This window comes from Amphibalanus amphitrite, unplaced genomic scaffold (assembly GCF_019059575.1).
Source record: "Amphibalanus amphitrite isolate SeventyFive unplaced genomic scaffold, NRLGWU_Aamphi_draft 000031F_arrow, whole genome shotgun sequence".
In the NCBI taxonomy this organism is placed as follows: domain Eukaryota; kingdom Metazoa; phylum Arthropoda; class Thecostraca; order Balanomorpha; family Balanidae; genus Amphibalanus; species Amphibalanus amphitrite.
The window spans coordinates 1,556,075-1,580,685 of NW_024881527.1; the positions used below are offsets into that span (position 1 = coordinate 1,556,075).

General features: G+C 49.7%; 1 protein-coding gene across 1 annotated transcript in view; it reads left to right on the forward strand.

Moving 5' to 3' along the window:
- LOC122368145 (neuronal acetylcholine receptor subunit alpha-10-like) overlaps positions 1 to 24,126 on the forward strand; it is a 29,881-nt gene extending 5,755 nt beyond the window's left edge. The window contains exons 3-12 of the mRNA XM_043341818.1: positions 2,389 to 2,534; positions 2,996 to 3,040; positions 17,295 to 17,404; positions 18,292 to 18,475; positions 18,817 to 18,991; positions 20,816 to 20,995; positions 21,914 to 22,107; positions 22,226 to 22,329; positions 22,639 to 22,875; positions 23,444 to 24,126. Coding sequence (XP_043197753.1) covers positions 2,389 to 2,534; positions 2,996 to 3,040; positions 17,295 to 17,404; positions 18,292 to 18,475; positions 18,817 to 18,991; positions 20,816 to 20,995; positions 21,914 to 22,107; positions 22,226 to 22,329; positions 22,639 to 22,875; positions 23,444 to 23,534 — 1,466 coding nt within the window. The 3' untranslated portion in view covers positions 23,535 to 24,126. The remainder of the gene's footprint in view (positions 1 to 2,388; positions 2,535 to 2,995; positions 3,041 to 17,294; positions 17,405 to 18,291; positions 18,476 to 18,816; positions 18,992 to 20,815; positions 20,996 to 21,913; positions 22,108 to 22,225; positions 22,330 to 22,638; positions 22,876 to 23,443) is intronic.
- The last annotated feature ends 485 nt before the right edge of the window (positions 24,127 to 24,611 follow it).

Below are 24,611 nucleotides of genomic sequence, written 5' to 3' on the forward strand. Positions count from 1 at the left end.
CAGCTAGTATACAGTCTAGTGAGCCGGGCCCGACGCGATCGACTGGCCCACTCCCCGCTCCGACTGGACGCTGTCCTAGCATCCGAGAGCTGACCAAACAACTCGCACATGGAGATGGCCGACGGTGGGCGCCACATTAATGGAGGCATTCCGCCAAATTGACCCCGATCGCTCATCGGTCCGACGGCCGACGAATATATCTGTGACCGGGAACGGCGAGGGGGCTGCCGAGGGCGGGGGGGGGGCGGAGGGGAGTGGCCGACTCCAGCGAGCACCGTTATTGTCGCCGCGAAGGATCATAGGCGCCGACGACCGGAATCACAAACACCGACGGCCGGAATCACAGGCGCCGACAGACGGAATCAAGGACGCCGACAGACGGAATCACAAGCACCAGCAGACGGAGTCACAGGCGCCAGCAGACGGAATCGCAGGCGCCAGCCGCAGACGGAATCACAGGCGCCAGCAAACGGAATCAAAGGCACCAGCAGATGGAATCGCAGGCGCCAGCAAACAGAATCAAAGGTGTCGGCAGATGAAATCAAAGGCGCTGCTTCCGGCCCAGATCATAGGTCTTTCAGAACACCGGATCATAGGCGCCCGTGCACAGTGCACTTAGTGCACACATTACCGGTTCCGTCACCACCTGTTTACCACGACTTACGAGATGTTTCTGACACTCTTTCTGGCTCTCCCTTTTGTAGGACATCGGACTAGGCTGTCTACATTGCTCTTAGCATATTATTTTCATTCGCAGTGTGCATTTTCCAATATCCAAGTAGATTCACTTTAATTCAATTGTTACGCAGCTTGCGGTGTAGGTAATTGGTGTACACTTTCCCAGTGTGCCAACTCCCTAAGCAAAGAATAAAAGGAATAACTGCGCTTGATTTAGGTATGCATAGCTATAGTTACTGACCTGACATACCAATCTGCACGATGATACCGGGCTGTGAAGCCAAAAGCAATGCACAAATCTAGTCGTTTATCATCCACACAATATGTTAGTATTTCACTCTGCACAAAGAAGCCGATATCCAGCCTATTGCAAGTTTATGGTAAAAGCTCAACTACCGAAGCAAATTAGGTATCCTTCTTTGGCTCCTAAATGTGCGACTGGTCGTATGCATATCACTGTCAAAACTATAAACATGACGTAATTACACTTAGATACAAATGTACAGATTGAGTCAGCGCAAAATAATTCGATCCAGATGATACACGTCCTGGCCAAAGTTCAGTTCCTCTGCATACCCCGCTTCGGCGGGGTTCTCCCGCTTGCTCTTGGGTTTGGCTGTCGACTCGGCGGTGGTCGGTGCCGTGGCCGGTGGCGCCGAGCTGACGATCGGAGCCGGAGCGGCCGTGTTCGCGTGTGTGGTCTCCGGCGCGGTCACCGGCTCGGCCAGTCGCTGCACCTCCGCCTCTGTCTCGTTGTCATGCTGGGCCAGCAGGGCGTTGAGAGCGCCCGTCTCGGGCGGCGGCGCCAGCGTGGGCTCGTCGGGAGCCGGCGGCGGCCTCATCGGCCTCTGGCGCGGCACGCAGCGGCGCAGACACTCGCGCTCCGAGGGGAACCGGTTGGCCGTGCCGCCGCAGCCGCCGTACAGAAAGGCGTAGCACTTGGCGAACGTCGGGTAGAAAAACCAGCGGGTCAGCGAGCGGGTGCAGCTGCCCGGGTGCGGGTTGCGCGTGCACTGAACATCGTACAGCTGTCGCCAGTTCCAAGCCTGCTTGGCAAAGTAGGGCTCGAGCCGCCGCAGTTCCAGCTCGCCCAGGATCATAAGGGGCTGCTCTTCGACAACCACCTCAGTGATCTTCTTTTCCACAATTTCGTGGCTCTGAGGCTCGATGTCACTGCTCTGGGCGGAGATCGCACTGATGATGATAGACCACAGAAGTGCAAAGAATGTTGTTTTCACAGCTCCTGCGATCGCCATTTTCTCACATCATTGAAGACTAGATATATTTTTAATCCTCATTTTCAATCATGCTTCTTTTAGATTACGTTTGTACCTGCATATTTATACGAAAATATCGTCGTTATCTTCACGTGTAAAAAGCGTGTAAAACGAATCATAGACTAGGCAGACTGGTTTGGAAACTTTTTGATAAAAAGACGTGCAAGTTATTATGCTGCACTTCTGACCTATAGAACTGAATCAAACGTTTAAAAAACTGTCAAATCGGCACTATTATAGACAATAAACTCGCCGAGTAAATAAAAGTTCATGGAAAATGCTTGGTACTTACCTATGTTTATTGATTCCAATACAGTTTTCGCGTTTCAGTGAGGGACTGATCAATAACGTCTCTCATTTTTTGTGCAATAACCTTGTTTACCACTGCACTGTGATGTCTCGGTATGACGCCCTGTGACGTGACCTGCCGCAGCTGACGTGGCGCTCGGCGACGACCACGAGCGGCGGTTGCTACGCTACCTACTGGCCGACTACGACCGCTCGGTGCGGCCCTCGCAGGACGCCGCCAAGCCGCTCAACGTCACCTTCGGCATGGCGCTGACGCAGATCATCGACGTGGTACGTCCACTGCCAGAGGGTTGGGTGGTAGATGGGAAGGATTGACAGAGAATTGGGCTATAGAAATCGAAGTTAAACGACAAAACCGAAGTTCCTTTCAGCTGCGTGTAAATTAATAAGTCGGTATATCTATGCATATTGCATAATGCATTATTTTTCTGAAGAGGGATGTGAGATTTAAGCTGGCGCATTAAACACCATGCATAGAACCGATCTTGAAAAGCCATTCTTCACCCTCATCATTTATGCCGCCTTGACAGGAGCATGATATAACGTATCACAAAAACTTTATCAGTTTTGCTCAGACGAAACTGGCTCCAAGCCAGGCCATGACGAGTGACGTGTGTTACACATATCCGTCTTATAAAAACACATTGTTAATCAATTTGCATTTAGTCATAGCTGCATTATCTGCAGTTGCATGTGCAATATTTATGACTAGAAAATTGCCTTTGTTTCAGGACGAACGGAACCAAATATTAACTACAAATTGCTGGCTGACACAAGTAAGTGATGTTCCTTTCGCACTTCTTCCCCTCATATGTGTAACTATGTAACTATTGTCTATTGCTACTACCACGAAAATTGTGCTGCAATGTGAAGGTGATGTTCACAAAATCATCAAGATCCCCGAGAGCAGCAGGCTCGATCCCAGCACAGCGGACCAAGGAGAGAAACTCCTTAGCCCTTACCAATTCAGGGAGTTCCCTCTCCGACCGAAGTGTCCCGTCTCCGACACAGCGGTCCACTCGTCGACAGGACAGTCCCTCCCCCCACCCCCCCGCCCCCCGCGGGGCGCCGGTGGCCCGCCGGCCGAGTGGTCTCCGATGAGACAACAAACCGTCGGACGCCGAGCCGGCTAATGGAGCCGCGCGTGCGGCGCTGAGAGCCGCCGCGCCGGCCAGATAGCCGATTAGGCCGACGGGGGGCTGCTCTCGGGCGGCGCCACAATGCTGCCGGTGTCATTAGCCGCGGGCGGGGCGACGTTACCGGGTTACGGTCGTACGTTATCGGCCGCCGCCGCGCACCCAGTCCTCCTACCCCGTATAGATAAGGTAGTGTCCGACAGTGGCATCCCTGGCGCTCTCCGGGTGTAATTAAGTATCTCCTTGGAGGCATTCGCAGATATTAACCCGCGCCCGGCTGGGGGTCCTGGATTTCCACGCCCTGCTGGGGGGGGGGGGGTGTTTGAACACCCCCCTTGTAACTCGGCTCCTGGGCCACGTAGCGATACGCGGAAGGCGGCGTTCGAAAGAGCGTCAAAAATAATGACGAAATCACTTCGGTCAATTTTTTGGTCAGGTCAAAGGTCAGGTCACCAGAGGTCATTGAAGGCAAAATTTCGCCGATTTCCAGGTCGAATGTCGAAAATTTCCAAGAAGCCAACGCATAACTCGGGAACCAATAGAGCTACAGCGCCGCGGAAAAGGGCATTCGATAGCCCTATTAACGCCCTTTCTGAGTAATCCTCTCAGATTTGACCTAACGTCAACGGTTTTGCCTGCAGGGGGCAAAAACTGCAAAAATAGCCGATTTTTTTCGGAAACAGTTTTTCTGCAATAACTTTTGACCCAAGCCTTGTACGAGCTTACTTTTACCGGCATCGTGTTCCTCTCGTCAAGACGCATCGAATGAACTATAACTTGACCTTGGAAGGTCAACTTGAAAATTTGACCTCAGGTCAAGGTCATGACCTGACCGGAAAGGGTCATGTTGCATATCAGTCGATCCGTATCGTCGAGCTGAACACATCTAAGGCGTTTTCATCGCTCTAGCATGCCTCTATCAAAAGTTATTTGCGAAAAACTGTTAGATACCATTCGTGACCTAAGATGACCTCAGGGCATAAACAAGGGTCACGGACACCATTTTCATGTTCTGTGTATCTAAACCACTTGTAATTCGGTGTTTGGGAGTGTTTATAATGTCTTTCGTCCAAAAGAGGCGCATTTCAATTTTCTCCCATTGACTTATAATGGGGAGGTCGCAAAATTGACCTGACCTTAGGTCATCGATATCAAAATTCTGAGATATACATTTTGTACATGCTATTGCTCTTAGCAATCGCTGAAAGTTTCAAAGCGATCGGTCACTCTGTGTAGCTATGACAGACATTGAAGCTTTTTATGAGGTGAGGTCACTTCAAGTGACCTGGTGACCTGACCTTGAATGACCTTGGTGTGAAATTTTCACAACATGTGTAGAATTGATGTATGATAAGGTGTACCAAAAACGGCGGCGCTCCGCGCCGCCGTTTTTGAGATATTCGCGAAAAACCACAAGGGGGGTGTTCAAACACCCCCCCCCAGCAGGGCGCGGGTTAAAGATTGGCGAATCGTTCCTCACCAACGTTTTGTGGTGATACAATGTATTAAATGGGCAAAAATGAATTATCCAATTCTCACCGAAGCCGTCTGTTATCAGTTATGCAAACACCGTGAATTGGAATCCTGGGGCCGTATTCACGTCGACTTCGTAAGTCAATTTTCTTTCGTAAGTATAATTTGGTATTCATGTCGACACTTCTTAAGTTTTTTTCTTACGAAATGTCTGGATATCTACAAAAATCGGTATTCACGTCAAAATTCGTAGGAATATCTTAACCCATTTACGCCCTTCGTTGCGTTTTCGCAACACAAGCAAGCGTCGACGTGATCAAATCTTGAAAAGTGTGTAATGGCGTCTCACCGATGAGACAAGTTTCAGCGCGTTTAGCATGGTTGTGCGCATGATGCTACGCAGTTACAAGTCTGTGCGGCCGGTAACTTACCGTCCAGAGCTCCCAGAGGGAAGTCGAAGGCCCCGTCAGTGATGACGTCACGAAAACCAAAATAAGTAGATTAAGTGATTAATTATATCGTAATGAATAATGTGTGAACATATTCTGCAGAGTCCCTACAATAGCTAGAATATGCATTTTATTAACAAATTATGCTGCAAATAGGGTTTGTGACTATTTTCAAATATGACTACAGTCGTGTTGCGGTAACGCAACGTTGGGCACATCGGAAAGACAGGGGTGTTGCGAAAACGCAACGAGGGGCAAATTGGCAGTGCAGCGGAAGTATAGGAACATCAAATAGACTTCACTTGTGGTACGCTGTGGGTTCTTTCCTTCTCTCCCCAATCTTCCTCCCTCTCTTCCACTCTTCCCCAACTCTCTCTCCTTCCCTCCCTCTCTCCCTCCTCTCTCTCTCTCTCTCTCTCTCTCTCTCTCTCTCTCTCTCTCTCTCTCTCTCTCTCTCTCTCTCTCTCTCTCTCTCTCTCTCTCTCTCTCTCTCTCTCTCTCTCTCTCTCTCTCTCTCTCTCTCTCTCTCTCTCTCTCTCTCTCTCTCTCTCTCTCTCTCTCTCTCTCTCTCTCTCTCTCTCTCTCTCTCTCTCTCTCTCTCTCTCTCTCTCTCTCTCTCTCGTTTTGTAGTCGTGAGGGACGTGTAGGTATGTAAAGTGCAAGGTGCATTTGCAGTTTGCACGTGAATGTTGCGACACGTTTCACATTAACTCACTTAAACGGCTATCAAACACTCATTTCTTTTTCTCTCGCAGATTATCGGACTGTTCACTAACTGCAATGGGTTTTCGAGCATCTGAAAATCGTATGGTAGGAAAAGGACCTGCATCAAACGGTCGGCGATGCTAACGGAGCTGAGAGATAGCGAGGTACTTTGAAAATTGGATCTACTATGTACTAAATAATGGGGACATACGTAGTCTGGTATCAGACGACAGATAGGCATTGTCATTCTCTGGATACAATCCGCTGACCCTTACGTTAGAAAAGATAACTCCCAGAGTCGGCAAATGTGGGATATGCCCCCTCGAGAGGGGGGGGGGGCAACAGACCCCTTCGGCAGGGGTGATGAGGGCGTCTGGAAAAATAATAGTTGATTTTTAGAATTCATGGTTTGCACGGATTGATAAGGTGGCTGATGTGAAGCATTGCTTGTTTGTTTACTGAGGGTAGGCCTGTCTAATCAGACCATTTTAGAGCTAGAAGCATTATTGGAATCAGGGAAAACATTGGTCTGAGCGGGCATGGTGAATCGTCGAGGCTGAGCCCATCCATCCAGGCCACCCATGAACCAGCCCCACCCCCCCCCCCCTTCCCAAGCACTTACTGCATCCGGCTACAGACCTGTGCTCCTATGGGAGCTGCTCGAATGCGATATAGTTGCCCGTCCAGCTCGAAACAGGGGTTGAGGCATGGAGGAGAAGGATTCTACTATCCTGAAGATGGAAAGGACGGATTAACGGAACACTTGGAAAGTGTGAACTGCGTTCGAATCACTGGTCTGCCCTGGCATTGTCTCGAGAGAGAGAGAGAGGTTACAAGTGAAGGTCGCTGAGAGTGGGACAATGACAATTTTGTATTAGGTGTAAAAGTGATAAGATGGGTCCTGGGAGACACTTTAAGCCGAGTTGTTATGACGCGCTACGCCTTACGCGGGTAATTTGTGAAAGCCGGATAGGTTCATTTTTTTTTTGCTAAGAGTAGGCATGACTACCCTGCATTTGAATTTAACTTTACTCCTAGGAGGGCGGTTAACAATGGTATTGCGGATAGGCGCTTAGGCGAGGCACAGGTTTACTCCCAATCCTCGGTTAAATTGTTTTCTGTTTGGGGTTCTCATATGAGAGGGTAATGGGCTAATGGCTCTGTCTAGCTTCCAAAAAGAAAGCACCGCCCAGTGTACGTACGTGCCAACTGCCAACCACTAGGTACTTTAAATGGGCAATTGTTGATAATGACCGTTTGTTGCCATCTTCCCGTTCGCGAACCCTTAAGTTATGCTCCCTCATTCAGGCTCTTAGGCGGGTAATAAAGCATGAGGGATGTGGGTTCCGCATTCTCCAGCAATATTTGTCAACAGTTGGTGAATTATATGTTAAAACAAACTAGCATATACGGCGGTTTAGTGTACTTTATGTCCGTCTGATGTGCCCGTCGTTGCGTTTTCGCAACGCTGATGGCGCCCGGTGTGCCCTTCGTTGCGATTTCGCAACGCACGTTTTTTACGTTTTTCTCGAAAATCTTTTGCTGCCGGCAAAAATTATTTTCGATTCCATGCAAGGCCCTGGTAGAAGCGTAACATATCTTGATTTCATCGATTTTCATGATGGTCAATATTCCTGGGCATAAATGGGTTAAGAAATTCGTAAGAAGCGTTTGGTGCATTGACCTTTGCCTTAATCATTGAGATTTAGGGATCCTCCTTGAAGGGATTTACACAACTATCCATTGTATATAATTGATAGAGACAAGTAGAAAAACACGGAACAAATAGTGCATGGATGCGTTTCGATTATTAAATCTTCATCAACATGATATACCCACAAAGAAAACAAGATATCTCGTTTTATTTGTGGTTATGTCATGCTGATGAAAATTTAATATTCGAAACGCGTCCATGCACTATTTGTTCCGTGTTTTTCTACAACTATCCATGTATTTGTGCATTTCATTTTAGTGAAACCAGCAAGACGCCTTTTGGGGCGACAAACGAGCGGCAGCGCGCGAGTGAGCCCCCCACACATGCACTGTACAGAAGTGCGAGGGACTTCCAAATGTTCCAAAAATGCGCCACTGTTAACCCTATTAGTGGCAGGGGGGTTGTTTTCATCCACCCCTCAGGTTTTTCGGGAATATCTCCGAAACCGCTGAAGGTACGATGCTGAAATTTTCTGACTTTTCCTAAAACTAAATTGGGCACATTCCCTGAAAATTTCAAATTCATAACTTTACCAGGGGCGGCTCCAGAGCACTGGGAATTGGGGGGTCCTATTCGTGAAGCGAGTCATTTGGGCGAAGGTCACGATGCTGATGTATTATAACTGTATGCACCAGTTTTACGAACAGTGAATGAAAGGTATCATGTGATAACATATACAAAGTTATTGTGCATCCTCTTTGGACACGTTTTTGCTATAATAGGCGGATCCAGGCGTCAAAAAAGGGGGGTTATGTTTTACCTCCCAACATAGGTGCCCTGACACCGCCTATGCATGACCAATACAATTGTAGTCATTCTCTCATATAAGAAAATTGTAACATAACAAGACCATTACCACCCTTTTTAGAAACAGTACCAATAAAAACCTTATTTAGGGTAGCCTGGGGCAAGACGCCCCAGATAATTTATTTTGCTACATAAATTTTGTCCCACATCACCTGAAAGGCCAAATTTGTGCTCAATGCGTTCTTTGGACATTTTACTTTAAATTGCACCCCTCAAATTGATTCACTTATGATCGGACTCCAAGCTAGGAAGTGATTTGTGAAGCAACTGCAAATGGGGCATTTTGCCCCAACCCCAGGGCAAAACGCCCCACGGCCTGGGGCAAGTAGCCCCATACCTTAGATTAAAGATTTAACATGGTAGTTGGCTAAATCTTATGTGAGAGGTCCGTTAGACCTCTGGAGGCACGGCACTGAAGTTAGCACATTCCATCCTTTCAGGTGCTCAGCATATGACACTGTTGTATGAGCAGGTTTTTCACCTACCTCATAAGACCAAATAATAAATTATTGCAATGCAAATGTTAACAAAATACTTCCTTTGCCATCCAGTTGCTGAGAAAAATACACATAAAGGCATAGAAACTTACTGTTCGCCAGCTACCGAACATTAGAAAGTGGGTAGCCCCAACAACACAAGAGGTAAAACGCCCCAGGGGCTTTTTGCCCCGCGACCTTCTGGGGCGTTTTACCCCATCACGTAGTTCGGTCAGAGAACAACGCCTTGCACTCCAGTAAGACATAATTTAACACGAACCAACCCGGCATGATAAGCGTCAGACAATAGTTGTTCAAAATACATAAAAGTCGTTAACCTAATGTGGACCATAAAAGAACGCCATGATTCATAATCTGACAACAAAACATAAAAATCACTCAAAAAACACATTTTTAGCTATATCTCCCGAAAGAGTCATCACAATTTCTTTCCAGTCTGCTCATATAATGATCATATAGTGCACGTTTTATAGAAGAGATGATGTTTCCCCAGAACCCTGCCAGTTCCGAGAAACATCGGTGAGGCGTTTTACCTCGGCGGGGCGACTTGCCCCGGTCTACCCTACTTTACTTTTTGTGTACCCCCAATCTCAATGATCTGTATCCGCCTATGATTTCTGAAAATGCATATTTTTAGGATCCATGTGAATTCCTGGTTCATTCTCTATCGATCGGCAAAAGTTGCGTTAAGATTGGTTCAGAAACCTGGCCGTGATAAACAGTCTAAAATGTATCTGCAATTTGCCCGTTTTTACCCTCCTCTACCCCCTATTGACATTTTAATTTTTATTTTTTAGAAATGTAGATCACGTTGAGCGAAATCGAATGCCGTTTGAATTTTGAAAATCGGCCCGTTAGATCTCGAGATATCAAGGGGGGGTCGTAAACAGCCCCCCTGCCACTACACTCAGAAAACACTTTGAGAACATTTTTGAATAAGGGCTCATATCAGTGCCAAAACAGGGCTCAAATCTGTATGATTTTAAAATCGGGATCAGTTAGGCGCCCTTTTCGGGCTCAAAGTACATTAGCCCCGAAAGCGGCATCAGTTCGTCTTCCTTTTCGGGCTCAATTCGAGCTGCGTTTTAGGGCTCCATACGACATTCCGCCATTCCGTCTTTTGCTGTTTTCAGTGCCATGTGTTGGTGTACCTACCGCCGTGATTTCAAAATGAATGGTAAGTTATTAGTTATCAGTTATCGCTATCTTTTAGAAAAAATCAAGATGTTGATGCTCATGCCATTTTAATCCCTTATCAATTAAAATTGTGGTGGCATTTGTTCAGAAAAGGTCTGATCTACAATTGTGGCGCCGTTGATACGAATACGCACGGGTTTGATTATTTGTTTTTCTTGTATTTGCGCCACATGAAAGCATCATATCTGGATTCAGGATGTCAAATAGTGTAAGAATGTGCAAAAATTTTGTCTGGTTCTTCGTGATGATGTGATTGAAGCAATGCTTTCAAGGGTAGGTAAGGATTTTGTTACTTGTTCGTAATGGTTATCTTGATGCTCAACTAAAATTAATCCTAACCTTGCCTACTAACCTATTAAGTTAAACTTAGTACCAATACCTACCAACCTACAACCTATTTGGATCTTTCATACACTTATAACATGCTGCTGCTTCTGCTAACATGCTGCGGAATGCTGGTTGACATGATGGAATGCTGGTATGACAGTGTTCCATGTTTCAGAATTTTAGGTGAATAACCACACATGATGGGGAAAATGTTTTCATCCTAAAAATATGACAAGTGGCTTTATTTCATCTTTGCTAAAAAAATATGTCAAAAGTTTGATTCAACAGCCAGCTGCCAGGTTACGCATGACTTGACAGTTGATGCATCTACTCTACATCATTTCATTTCAGATCCTGTGAAGATTCTGACAAAATCTGAGGTAAAAATGGCATTATGCAGTTTTGCGGAAAGACTAAATCTATCTCATTTTGTCTTCAGATTTTTTTTATTGGGACACCCAATTGAAATCCAATTTTAGAACACTGTGACACCATGCCTGTGTGCCAAGTAAGAGGAAGGGTCTACAAGTATACATCAAGATAACCAATTATGGACAAGTTGAGACTTGAGTCATGAGCTCTTATTTGTGGTTACAATACCTTCAACTGCATGATTTTGCACAACTTCCATACAGGCATCCAGACTGGAAAAGGTTCAAGTCCATACTTATTCTGGTGCTTGAATATGGCAGTTCAAAGATGGAAGGCATATGATGCTACAAAATGAAAAAAATAATTCAACTTACAAAAAATAGGTATCCTAAAAATATCTATCCTAAACTAAACTAACCTAAACTTACCTAACCTAATCCAACCCAACCCAACCACCCCAACCAGCCCAGCCCAGCCCAACCCAGCCCAGCCCAGCCCAGCCCAACCCAACCCAAAACCTACAGTCTAAAACCTAGAGCTAAAACCTGCAGCCCAAACTGGAAAACATCCATATGGTACGCCGGACGCCCGTGAAGCCGTCATGCGCCGAAGTTCGGCGCAAGCTATTTTGCAATTTGCGCTGAAATTTCTGCATTATTTGCGCCGAAGGTTAGTGCCCTTTTGCGTCAAAATTAAGCCACTTATACAAAAAGCACGTTTACATCTGCTGGCCAAGGTTTTATAAACCAGACAGAACGCTCTGGGCCTTAACCACTCCTGACTCCCATGTTTGAGCGTCCAAATTAGTTGATGTTTCCATGGAAGCTGAATACCACAATACGTGTAGCGCACTGTAGCATCGTGCCGTGAAATAAGGCTCGGGACGGAAGTTCCGGGGTCACAAAAATTGGTGTGGCGGTGTTGTCGCGGCTGGCGGGCTCCAGCAAGGGGTTTAAGTTTACGACACCACTCTTGTTTCAGGAGAGGTGTCAGCGATTCGAGACTACTTGGGCATGCGGGCAGCGGGGTCGGCGTGGCTGCCTGCGGCTGCGGCCACACATCTTGGCGTCCTGGAGGCGGAGATGCTGATGGTGGCATGAGTCATCACTGGCTGCCCGATTTCCATGCTCCAAGACTCGCCGTGAGGGCCGAGGCGGGCGTCGTGCCGATGGAGAGATGAGGAGGGATGCGCTGGCATCGCGCCTACTGGCGAAGGCGCTCTCCCTCCCGTCGGAGGACCCGCCGCGTCGTGGCGGAAGCCCCCCCCCCCCCAACCGTGACTGAAGTCAGTGACCGGCTGGAGAGAGCGCGGGGGAGCGGTGTGGGACCACTGGAGTGGCGCTGCCCGCCGAGGCGCGCTTATCCACGAGACTGCCCCCGTAGACGCCAACAGACGGCGTCACGGTCCACCTGGACCTGCTGCCGATCGGGGCGTCCGCGACAGCGAGGAGGAGTGCTGCGGAGGCGTGACTGGGAGCGCTCCCCCAGCGTGCGACGTGGGCCTGGGTCGACGGGTCTGCGACCGGGGGAGTAATAGGAAGGCGGCGCTGGGGTCCTCACCGAGCACCCAGACAGTACAACATTGGTACTGCGGGAGGCGGCGGGGAGGATTTGCTCCATTTACCGATCTGAGATGGTGGCGCCCAAAACGGCAAAGCAACATCTCCTGAAGCACCCGTCCTTCGAGGAAGACCCCATAATCATTTGCTCCGACTCGCAGGCGTCGCTGGCGACGCCACGAGGTGGACAAGTGGCCCAGACACCCCCCCCCCCTCATCCCCTAGGTGCCGCCATCTGGGAGTATATGATGGCCCTAGTGGCTGTAGGGGGCCGAAGAATCCACCATAGAAGGAGGGCGGCGATAGCCCGATTAAGCTGGGCGTCCAGTGGAGCCTCGGCTCTATCATGGGCATTGGGCAAGGACTCTGCGAGCACCCCCGTCTCCTCCATCTTCGACGGCACTCCAGTCAGAAAGCTGTCCCCACCCGAGTTTCCCAGCAGCATGGGCCACATGAAACCGAACAGCGCCGAGCCGCTCGACGCTGAGGACCAGGCGAGAGTAACAGTGAAAAGGTGAAACGCTCGAAACGGCGCGCGCCGCCGGCCGAGGGCGCCGAGCCGGCCCAGGCCGGCTGCGGGTCAAACAGAAGCCGTCTCCGCGGCGGCCGCCCAGTGACAGCGACTCGGACTGACGTCGAGGCACCGCTGCCGCCTCCGCCGACCAACCCGCCGCCCAGCAAGGGCAGTTTGAAGGCGGCTGCGCCGGTGAAGGTGGCGCGGCCTGGCAGGGGCCGCGGCCGGCCCACTCCCAGCTACCCGTCCCGCGAGGTGCTCAGTACCACCGACTCGTCCGATTCTGAGGCAGCGCCGTCGGCGGGCCGCCGCCAGCAGTGACGACGACCGGCTGGCGGCGTTCGCGCGGGACTTGTCCGACTCCTGGTACTCGGACTTGCCGCCCAAACTGGACGCCGGCGGCGTGAGCACCAGCAACGCCAATAAAAAGTCCACCTTCATCCGGCTCTTCTCGCACCGTGTCAAAAGGACTACGCCGCGCGGCCGGCCGGCCAACTCGAATGAGCGCAGCGAAGGGCACACGTCCCCGACGGCGGCACTGGCGCCTCCCGCCGCGCCGCTGCCGGCGTTGCTGGCAACGCCGATCCAGGCCCATCGATTTCTACTGTTTTGTTGCCTACGTGCCGCTGCCGCCGCTCAGCCAGCACAATGGCGTGCCGGTGTTGCGCTGTCGGATCGAAAAGCGGCTCGTGCAGCGGACGGACGGGTGCGGCCCGCGCGATGAGCCGCCGCCGCACACCGAGCTGCGCCGCGCGGACGTGAAGGTGGAGCTGGCAGCGGCCTGCTCAGTCCCCTCAACGGCGTCGACCGGCTCTCCGGCGATTTGCGGTCAGAAACGCCGCCGCTTCTGGGACCAAGGTGTCAGAGCGCGGCGCTGCCCGTGAGACGTTAAGTTAGCACAGGCAATGTCGTCTGCACTCCTTGCAGTTCATGAATACACAACCATGTTGCGAAGTAATAGGCGCCGGGTTTTTCAGTTCATAGAACTTTTTCCCTGGCTATTACACCCCACAACCGAACACTGACACCTTGCACAAGTATGACTGTGTGTATGAATGTTAATAAATACATGAACCAATGTTGTGTTTTCGGTTCCAGTACCTTCTTTGGGCACCTCGGCAACAAGTAAGTAATCCGTTAGCTTTGCCACACCTAAGATAGGCTCCCACGTTGTTATTTGCTCCCGGGTTAACATAAACCGGTTTAACGTAACTTTTGCATCCCGGCCAAAATTGCCGGTTAACTGTCCCACCGCTCGAGACTGGCGCTAGGCTGGCCGAGCAAAAAAAAAAGTTTGTCCGCGGCTTCGTCTTATTCGCAGCTGCTGGACACGGGGGAGGGGGGAGGAGGGGCTGCATCGGACGAAAAGCGGGCTCTGGTATTAACTGGATTTTTTGCCAGCTGGCGCCGTATGGTGGCGCTAGCAGAGCTTCTTACATATCAATGCTAGATATAAAAGAATGAATATTTACCAATCAATTTTTCATTTAAAGCCATTTGAAATATTTATGTCCATCCTACTACCGCGCTTAGGTATATCTAAAATTAAATACCTTTCGTGCGTCGCCAGCTGGCCAGCCAGCTGACGCAATCCTGATCCAGCTTTTACCAAAGCCCCGAAAAGCGATGACGTGAGCCCTAATATTGGCTTCACCACACAATTTGAGCCCTCAAACTGGAATCAGGTGAGCTCGAAAATGGGGATCAGGCTGAAAACTGGTATCATAGTGAGACTAGTTTTAGAGCTTGACACCGATAATGGGTACTGACTGAGCTCTGTTTCTGCGATCAATGATACCGATTTAAGGGATCGTATGAGCCCATGTGGCGCTAGCTCAGAAAGTATTCTCGAAATGTGCTGTCTGTTTTGAATATGGTACATTAGCCCGAAAACTGGTCTCTGAGCCCGAAAATCGGGACACTGTTTTCTCAGTGTAATAGGGATAGCCAGGAGCCTGCCACTAATAGGGTTAAAGTGTTGGGAGCGCCCCTCTTCTACTGGGCAATCCCAACTTCTGCATGAGGTGCCTTATTTCTTGACATTGATGGACATGCACTTTTAGTGGATGGGGAAGCACCTGCACCCCCATTCATATAGAAAGTTATACCACTGGGGGGGGGGGGGGTCCGTAACACCCCCCAGCCGCTGATCGGCTTGGCCGCTGACCAAACTTGAGCGCAATCATCCCAGCTGTTCTTGAGATGTAGAAGCGGCACCCTGCACGTGCGCACGTGTAAAATCGTTCAAACTGGATTTTGCCCGGCACCCTTCGCACCGGTCCCTATAACCGTGTGCCAAGTTTGAGTGCAAACGGTCCAGGCGTTCTCGACATCTGGAAGCGACCCCTGCTCGTGCGCACGTGCAGTAGCACCTCAACCGTGACATATGACAAGCATTTCCCTGTAGGTGCCTACCCACATGCCAAGTTTCAACACAATCGGGCCGGTAATTGCCGAGTTATTGTAATAAGAACAAACGTGACACCTGTTTGTACTTTGCACGTGCAGCGGGTGGTCACTCACATGAATCAAGTGTACCCGATGTTTAGTAGAAGGGCTACAGCTACCCTAAAAAAAATTACCGCAAGTCAAACGTCCTAATGCAGTGGTTGCTGAGATATAAGCCCACTTTGAGATTTTGGTAGTCTCAAAAGCGCTACTTCTGCAAAACAGCTTGGACGCCCTTGACTTCTCACGTGGCACGTGCCACGATGGTCAATTAGATGCATCAAGATAGTAAATTGCGGGTTAGAAGGGATGGGGCAGCCCAACAAGAAGACCACAGGTCAATCAGTCCAGCGGTTGATGAGATATAGGCTTCCAAAAGCATTACAGGCCGGGCCGGGCCGCTCATACTGATATTTTCCCGTTTTATTGAAAAGACTTCGCTTCACTCGCTCGCTGGTAATAGTTTTGCTCAATAATAACAGCCATTCTTAGTCCAGACAACCGTTAGTGTCAATTCTTAAAATAATTCATCATTTTAGTCTTAGCCTACTGCACTGATTTATCGTTGCGTCAGTTTACGACAGCTCGGTGAGTATTCTTAAGTCCACCATACCGTTAACATTATGTTCTTACGAAAAACTTAAGAAATTCTTAAGATGACACGACGTGAATCGCACTTACGACATTCTTACGAGAATTCTTAAGAAAAGGTCGACGTGAATCGCAAACTGTCTACGACAGTTTTTTTATTCGTAAGATATTTTTGCTGTCGACGTGAATACCAAATTTTCGTAAGAAGTAGGTCGTGCGTAAGAAAATTCTTACGAAAATAATCGACGTGAATACGGCCCCTGGTTCTATAAATGACGAACTGCAAATGCTCTCACGGTTTGAATTACGTTTTGACTGCTTACTTCTTGTAACGTGGTTTATGTGACACTTCAGTCAGCTAAACCCTTTCTGAAGTGACGTGGTGCGGGTTATGGTGCCGTGCTCAATGGAGCGGTGGGAGCACTCACTGAGAGCGACAGGGCGCCGTTTTTGCCATCGAATTGCAATAGAGTAGCGCGCCACCGACTCTGAGGTTTTCTGCTCCAGACAAATGAAACCGTCTGGTGGGCCCAGTGCTTCAGGTTCACCCATACTACACAGTGGATAGCGTACATTGCATGAATTGATTGATCGCACTTAGGCCCTGTTTCAGGTGGTGTACTTTATAGTTTACGTGGTTGACAAATACGACTTAATTTGTTCTACCTGCTTATAAGGAGTAGAAGAAAATGAAATCAACGTTTACCGAGAACAAAATATCGGTGACTCCATGCAGTGGTGCCTACCTAGTTATTTCTCTGAGATACTAAACTTTCTGAGGGTCTTTCTGCTCGGAATGGTACGGGACTGCATAGTCGCTCCCATAACGAGGGCGGCCGGGCTGCAAACGCCTCAAAGTTTTCCCGAGACTGTGCAGACGCTAAGCTTGGCCCGTCATTACAACTCATGAAACGTTATGGTCGGCTGGCCATTGGTTATGAGGTCTCTTATTAGATAATATGTCTCGACCAAAGTAATTATAAGGGGGAAATAGATAGCATTTCTAACAAAAAGGAAAGCATAGAAGGCGCATGGACGAAGCCATGGGGCTTAATACCAAAGATTGCAGCGAAGTTTATTTACATTTTTTTTTCGATGACTGACGTACCCTGAAACAATGTCATTGATATTGAAATATTGATATATTGATGATATATTGATGTACCTATACATTGATTTTAGTGTGACAGGGCGCACCAGTCATCGTTAAACCATAACATGCTGACTATTGCCCACCACAGGAGTGGATCGATTACAGCCTGACGTGGAACCGCTCCGAGTTCGGCGGCATTCCCGTCATCCGGCTGCCGCACGACCGGCTCTGGAAGCCCGACATCCTGCTCTACAACAAGTAAGGCTGCTCTGAGTTATCACTAGGGCATGCGCTTCTCCCGCTACAGAGCATCACATAGGTACCGCGAGGCACACGAAGGGAAACTGTTTACTAAGAGGTCAATACAAATACTTTCACTACTTTTACAACTGATTGTTTTGCCGATCCGTAAAACAAAGTGAAGTGTTACACGTCTTGAAGTGATAGTACGTACACAAAACACTAAAGGGCCGATTTATCGAGAAACAAGTGTTTGCTCTCCTCTTCCATTAGAGCTGCTTCAGCCGACTAGTGTGTGTTCAAAACTGGTCCTCACCACAACCGAGGCTGAACTGCGTTTTAGCCGAACAGTTTGTACTGTCGCCGCAGAAAACTGTCGAGCTTGCGCCATCCGTCACTCGGACGTAAGCCCGGATGAAACGGATCCTTGTGGGAAACGAGCAACAAGGCTTTTAAAAGTGGTCTCCCGCGAAACATTCAACTGAAACTTAAAACGTAGACGTTATAGAAGAAATAATTGTCCTCTCAAGTTCGATCACCCAAAGCCATTGGATTCATTCGTCTTCACTGTCCAGATGTTTCCACTACGATGGTGATTTTAAAAGCGCGACCAAGACGTTGATAAGACGGCCTCACTGATAACGTTACGACGAAACCATAAGCAAACGTGGCACTTTTGGAGCAAAGTAAATCATAAAAATGTCAACTCAATGAATTAATCGGAGCTATGGCACTATATAAACACACCGCCCAAAATTGTCCATACAGTTTTTCGATAACCCATGGTTACGAAAAAATAGGACACTTTGAAATATAAAAACGTCCTTTTCAGCGCAAGACCGTCACTATAGTACATGACACATCGCGCCTCCGATCGCGAGGTTAACGCTGCGCTCTTGCGACAGTGCCGACAGCGCGTACTCGAACGCCATTCTGAGCACCAATATCATCGTGAAGGCGGACGGCAACGTCACCTGGCTGAGCAGCGCCATCTTCAAGTCGTCCTGCTCCATCAACGTGGAGTTCTTCCCGTTCGACGAGCAGACGTGCACCATGAAGTTCGCCAGCTGGACGTACGACGGCCTGCAGGTGGGACGGTGGCCGCGGGACGAAATGGCTCTGACTTTTGTGGAACGAGACAGTATATACGTCCGTAAAAACTGGTAGGAGATAGTTCTGTGGGACAAGGCAATGCTTGTGGGACTTGGCGGTTCCGTATGTGCAACAATTGTTCGTAAAGGAATTCGGTATTTGAATAGGTATCTGGAACAAGCTGTTGTTGGACTTGGTGGAACAGGTAGGAATAACTTGGCTGTTTTTTATGTTTTATCTTTTAAGTGTACCAGATATCATCACCGTTCTTCAAAGGTGTGTTCCTCTCTCCCTCTCTTTTTCTTTCTTCCCTCTTCATCTGTTACCCATTGCACCAGGTAAATTTGCTGAACCAAACCGAGCAGGGTGACCTGAGTAACTACGTCACGAATGGCGAGTGGGACCTGCTGAACCTCACCGTGGAGAGGAACGTAGTGTACTACTCGTGCTGCGAGGCGCCTTACCCGGACATCACCTACCGGATCGTACTGCTGCGCAGACCGCTCTTCTACGGTGGGTCCCGGTACTGAGCCTTCCTCAGGTCAGCAGCACACGCACACAGCACGCACACACCTTATAAACGGCAGCAGCCAGTATGATGTTACTTGTGGTAATCTATTGAAGTTAAAATTTAGTATTTCGATGAAACGAACTACTTGGTCGGGACAGCTTTCGTCGGGGCTCAGGACACACATGCGTCACAAACATTGACAAATCTTTCGCCTGAATTACACTTGGAAAGCATAATGTCTACTGCAACACAAATTAACTAAGTAGCTTGTATTCAGCAGCGTTATCTCGAGCTCGATCAAGAGATGCAGCGTAATTTCCTCAGGCTGGTTGCTACGCGCGAAACAGAATTTACAACCCCTATAGCGACCAAGCGTTGTTTGTTGTTGAGTGCTCCCCCATAAACCGCAATACGGCAGGCAGCGCAGTTGATTGCCTTTCTGAACAGTGGAGGCCTCAGATCCGTTCGCGGCGATGGGAACTGCCATAAACGACGGAGACTACATACGAGCATATAGTCAGTGTCATGGATGGAATTATATACTCGTAGAAGATCAATCCCATGGTTGTCATTTCTATTTAAATTGGCTCGCTACTTGCAAGTTTTAGTGACGTGAGGAATAATCCTCTTGAATGGTCTCCTTAACGATTCAGGCTGAGTACGATTGCGCCTCGAGATGCTCGGAACGCATGCATTATTGCGTGTATTTCGGGCAGCTGCCGGTTTTATTGGCCCCCATATATCGGCTGCCCGGCGCGGGGCGCGGGGCCGGTCAGCGGAACCATTGTGGGTCGGCGGTCAGTGGGCCGGCGGCTCTGCGCAGCGCCCACCGACCCAGCCCACTGCACCCTCTGCTCGGTACGCTCTGCCGAGAACAACAGCTGGACGCCAAATCAATCACCGGATCACTTATGTGTGACTTCCTGCACAGTCAGCGCCGTACAGAAAATACAGACGCCTGCGGCCCGAGGGAGGGGTTGTGTGAAAGCTGCCAGCACTGATTGCGAGCCAATAGCGGGGAGGGCACAATAGTGTTGTGTTCATCAAACCATGAAGCTTTCGCGCCGACGAGGAGTGTTGGGCGATCAGAATTTATAGCTAATGGTTTGATACATGTCAAAACAGTCGTTTTAAATTTGACTTTTTATACACAATGCGTGCCGGCCAAGGATTTTTTTAGCCATTTCTGCCAGAAGCCCGTACGAGAGGCACACGCCCCCAGCCGAGTGCACTGACCCGTCCCCAGCCGGGCGGACTGGCCCGTCCCCAGCCGAGTGGCGCTGATGGAGCCAGATGCCCAGCTCGTCTCCATTGATTACCCCGCTAAAAGGAGGGCCCCGTAAGGAAGACGCATGGTGGCTATCGTTCCGAATGATTTCACACACGATGATGGTACGTCAATTCGATGGGCTCAGGGACTCTCATCTTTGGTTGAGCGACTGAACGAGTGTGATGATCCGACCAGCTCCTTTGTTCTATTGTCTTTGTCGATAAACATTGTTTTATTGACTGGCCCTGATGGAAAAAATGTGTACGAATACTGAGCAGCAAGATTAAGAATTTGGTGCGCCTTTTATAACTACCATGTGCTTATCTACACCCCGTTCGAAAAAAAAAAATCAGATATTTCATAGTCAGAATAGAAATGTTCAGGTGCAATAAACCGTGGTATGCCTGCAAACTAATTAAATGGAAAGGACCACGTCAATCCTAAAAGCAGCTAATTTAAAAAAAAAACATGTTTCCGCCTCGCATCAAACTTACAATCGTTTCAATGATATCTTACTGTGATATTGAGTAAATGTCGCTCTCCCCTGCTCCGGCAGTGTTTAATCTGATCCTGCCGTGCGTGCTGATCACTGGGATCGCGCTCATGTCGTTCTACATGCCGTCGGACAGCGGCGAGAAGGTGACGCTCGGCATCACCACGCTCCTCTCTATGACCGTCTTCCTCATGGTCATTGGGGAGAGCATGCCGCCCACCTCCGAGAAACTGCCCCTGATTGGTAAGTGGATGAGACCTTGGGCGGGGTCGGCCCCGATCAGCATGGCTCTTGATGGTCGGTCCCTGATAGTTGGTCCCTTGTCCTTAGCGGCCAGAGGGCGGGGTGACCCTAGCTTTAGTCTTCCAAGCAGTGGTCTCGAGTCTCCAATGATCAGCCCCTGGTCAGTGCCCGGTCAGTGGGCGGGCTCAGGAGGCCAGGCGCCGGCGGACGCTCCGGTGACGACCCTCGGCCGGCGGCACACCATTTCCTGACCATTAGAGACGGCCGCCGTGATCCGGGGGTCATTTAGCCGGACGCCAGGCCATACGGCCGATCGGCCGAGAGGCGCGGCAGCCCCTTACTGCCGACACTGGTGGACAGGGCTGAGACGGAACAGTGAAGGGGCTGCTGTGCCCTAGACGACTACACAGACAGACGGAGTGACGAGTGGAGGCGCTGCAGCCCCTTACCGCCAACAACAGACAGGTGGACGGGACACAGCAGAGGGGTCAATAGCTATCCAAATATCCACGACACAGACTGGCAGATGGGACCGGAGCGAACCATTCAGTTGATAGACGTTCCAGTTGCATACTTCCTGTCTAGACTGACTGAGTAGCTGAGACGGACCAGTGGAGGGGGGAGAGAGGCGTAGCCACACCGACGAATCGAAACAGTGAACTGGCAGGAACACTGCAACGAGCGACCTCGCTGGTAAGGAGCAGACTGCACTTTTAAAGGATTGCACGGCAAATGCGTAACGGAGAGTAATATTCTCTCACCATTAGCATAGCTCATTAGCTCATGCTTTGCTTTAAATCTAAACACTGCATCGATCTTGTATCAGCGTCGGTTCGCCCGATTAACATATCTAACTTGGTCTGTGTGGTTACGTCTCTAACTCCGTCCGTAACCCGACGCCTCCACCATTCACCACAGGTCTCTACTACGGCGTCACCATCTCGCTGGTGTCGTTCGCCACCGGCCTGTCGGTGGTGACGCTCAACATTCACCACCGCGGCATGCGCGGACGAGAGGTGCCCCGAGTCGTCAAACGCATCGTGTTCGAGGGCTTAGCGCCCGTGCTCTGCATCCGCCTGGACCCTCCCAGCCACTGTCTGGCGCGCACCAAGGTAAGAGTCTCATAGCCAGACACACAGACTGACCCGTGACAATTAATGTCATCTAAGCAGCCAGAGTTGATAATGTTCTGATTGGGTACCAGTGACTGACGTGCAATATTTCTTACAGGACGATTACCGGTTCTGCTTTGATGAATGTCACATCGAGTCGACCCCTGTGGACCCTGAACTGGCGTATGATCACCAGCTTCACATTTATAACGGGGGACACTGGTAAGAGCTTGGTGTGTGGGACTGGCTGGAGGCTTGTTTCATATTTCTTGAATGGGGAATAGCATGTGGACAGAAACTGACGAATACAAGGTACAGAACGCTCTGCCGATGAAGCTCACCTCCATAATGCATCTCAGCTGTTTTTTGGTGTGTCTCGAGATTCGAATGCTCTGTTGTCTATCTACCTGAAAGAATATGTATGAAACAGCATATATAGCTTACGTAAATCAACTTTTCTATAGGTACTTCACACTCCTCCCTGCCCCCCTCGTGTCTCTCTGAAGCTTCACCGCCCGTTTTCTCCCTCAGCGGAGGGAGTCGGAACCCGAGTTTGACGGAGACGCCGCCTCGGCTGGGGGCGGCGCCACCTCCGCTGGGGGCGCCGCCCACGGTGCACCCGTCGCTCGACCTGTTCGAGCACCAGTTTATGCGTGTGCTCAACAAAGTTTACCACACAATCGAGCGGAACGACCAGCGGCTGGCCGAGCAGGACCGCAGGGACGCCATCAAGCTCGAGTGGCAACAAATGGCACTCGTTCTGGACAGGTGATTGAATTTAGTAATGTATAGGTACAGGAACACGAAGACTTCTAAGCACCTATCCGTGCTTCTATCCTCAGGATACAGAAATCCTTCTCCTCCACGCCGCAACCCCCTTCCGGGCTGGACAGGCAACTTTATCTCATGCGGGCTGCTCCCTTGGAGCGGCACCGCTGCTCCCGAGGGAGCTGCACCCCGTAGCCGGGTGCAGAGAGTGCTTGGAGGGCTGGTCGGCCTGTCCATTTGGACGGGCTCAGCCCCGGCGACTCTCTAGGGTGCCTGCCCAGACCAATGTCTCCCCCTAATTCCTATCATCCTTCCGGCTCTGCAATGGTCTTGTCGACCGAAAGGGCCTAACCCAACAAAACAAAAAACAAACAGACTTCTAAGCATGATGGGAAGTTCGCACCGTTTAAAGATTAATGTTATCCATGATGCATTCACTAGAGTATTTCTACATTGCTGTCGTTTAGAAGCAAGTACAGGTGCACGTTTTTGCCAAAGACATCCTGTGCCAATGAGACCCGCGAGTATGCTTTTTTGCTTCTTACCGACGTCACCCGGTCTTTTTCAGGTTTCTGTTGTGGGTGTTCATAACGTCAACAGTGGGAGCAACGTTCGGCATCCTGTACATGTCGCCTCACACCAAGCTGTTCACCGTGTAGCTGGGTCGACAGAGGCAGCTTCGACGGAGTTGACGTCGAGGCGGCAGCCTATGTCACCGTCGGGGCATCAGAGCAGCGTCGAGACGCAGCAGGTACAACCACGTGCTATCGATTTGGTCGTAGCGGCTAATATAGCCGTGAAACGGTCGTACTCTGTGGCACGACTACCAGCAATATGTTTTTTGAGTGAATATTTACCAGTGTGACAACTAGTCCAAACCAGCGAGATTGGAGAGGACGCTCCATTTCGGACTGGAGGCTGACCGGCGGGTCGCCAGATGAAGCCGTAGCTGTAGCACATGTGAGTCAGTCGGCTGTAGTCGATGAGGTAGACCGTCGGGTTCCGGAGACCGGCTGAAGCGGGCTGCTCTCAGCCGGCGATGGGGACCCTGCTCGGTGTGTGTGCCAGCGGCACCGCGTTCTGATCGTGGCCCCTTGTTCGTAGGCTGTGCGCCGTGCGGTCTATGCTCGCTGCCGCAGTTAGGCCGGGAAGGGAGAGGGCAGAGTCGAGTCCACCGACTCAGTTCGCCGCTGAGGTTCTGCGCGCGCGGGAGTGAAGACAAATAAAACAGTACATGGTCGCATCCGTGCTTATGGTCTTTGGATGTTTGGTCGGACCAGAACCGAACGTTGTTAGGTTCGGGGCTTTAAACGTGTTAAATATCATTGATTAATCAAAATAGATTAGCCAGGCCGAGTGGCCCGGCTGGCACGCGGCCACGAGGCTAGGTATTCTGCTTTGCATTGGTCGAGCCTGATAATGCGCAGACGCTGATTCAGCTTGATTGTCTCACGCTTGTTGGCTTCCTGACAAACAGGTGGACGATTTACTGACAAACAATTGGATATGAAAAATCAGACATGATTTGGTATAATCGTGCAAGGATGACGAGAAAATGCCAATCTCTAATGAGTGTCGTATTTTCGTTATACATAATTACCGTAAAAATATTTCGAACTGTGTATTTTTTTTTTGTCGCTTTCGTAGCTGACATCGAGTGAAGTCATTACGTAGGTACCTAAGTAGGTACCTAAACTAAATATGAAAAAATACCTATACTTTTTCACATTTGTCTT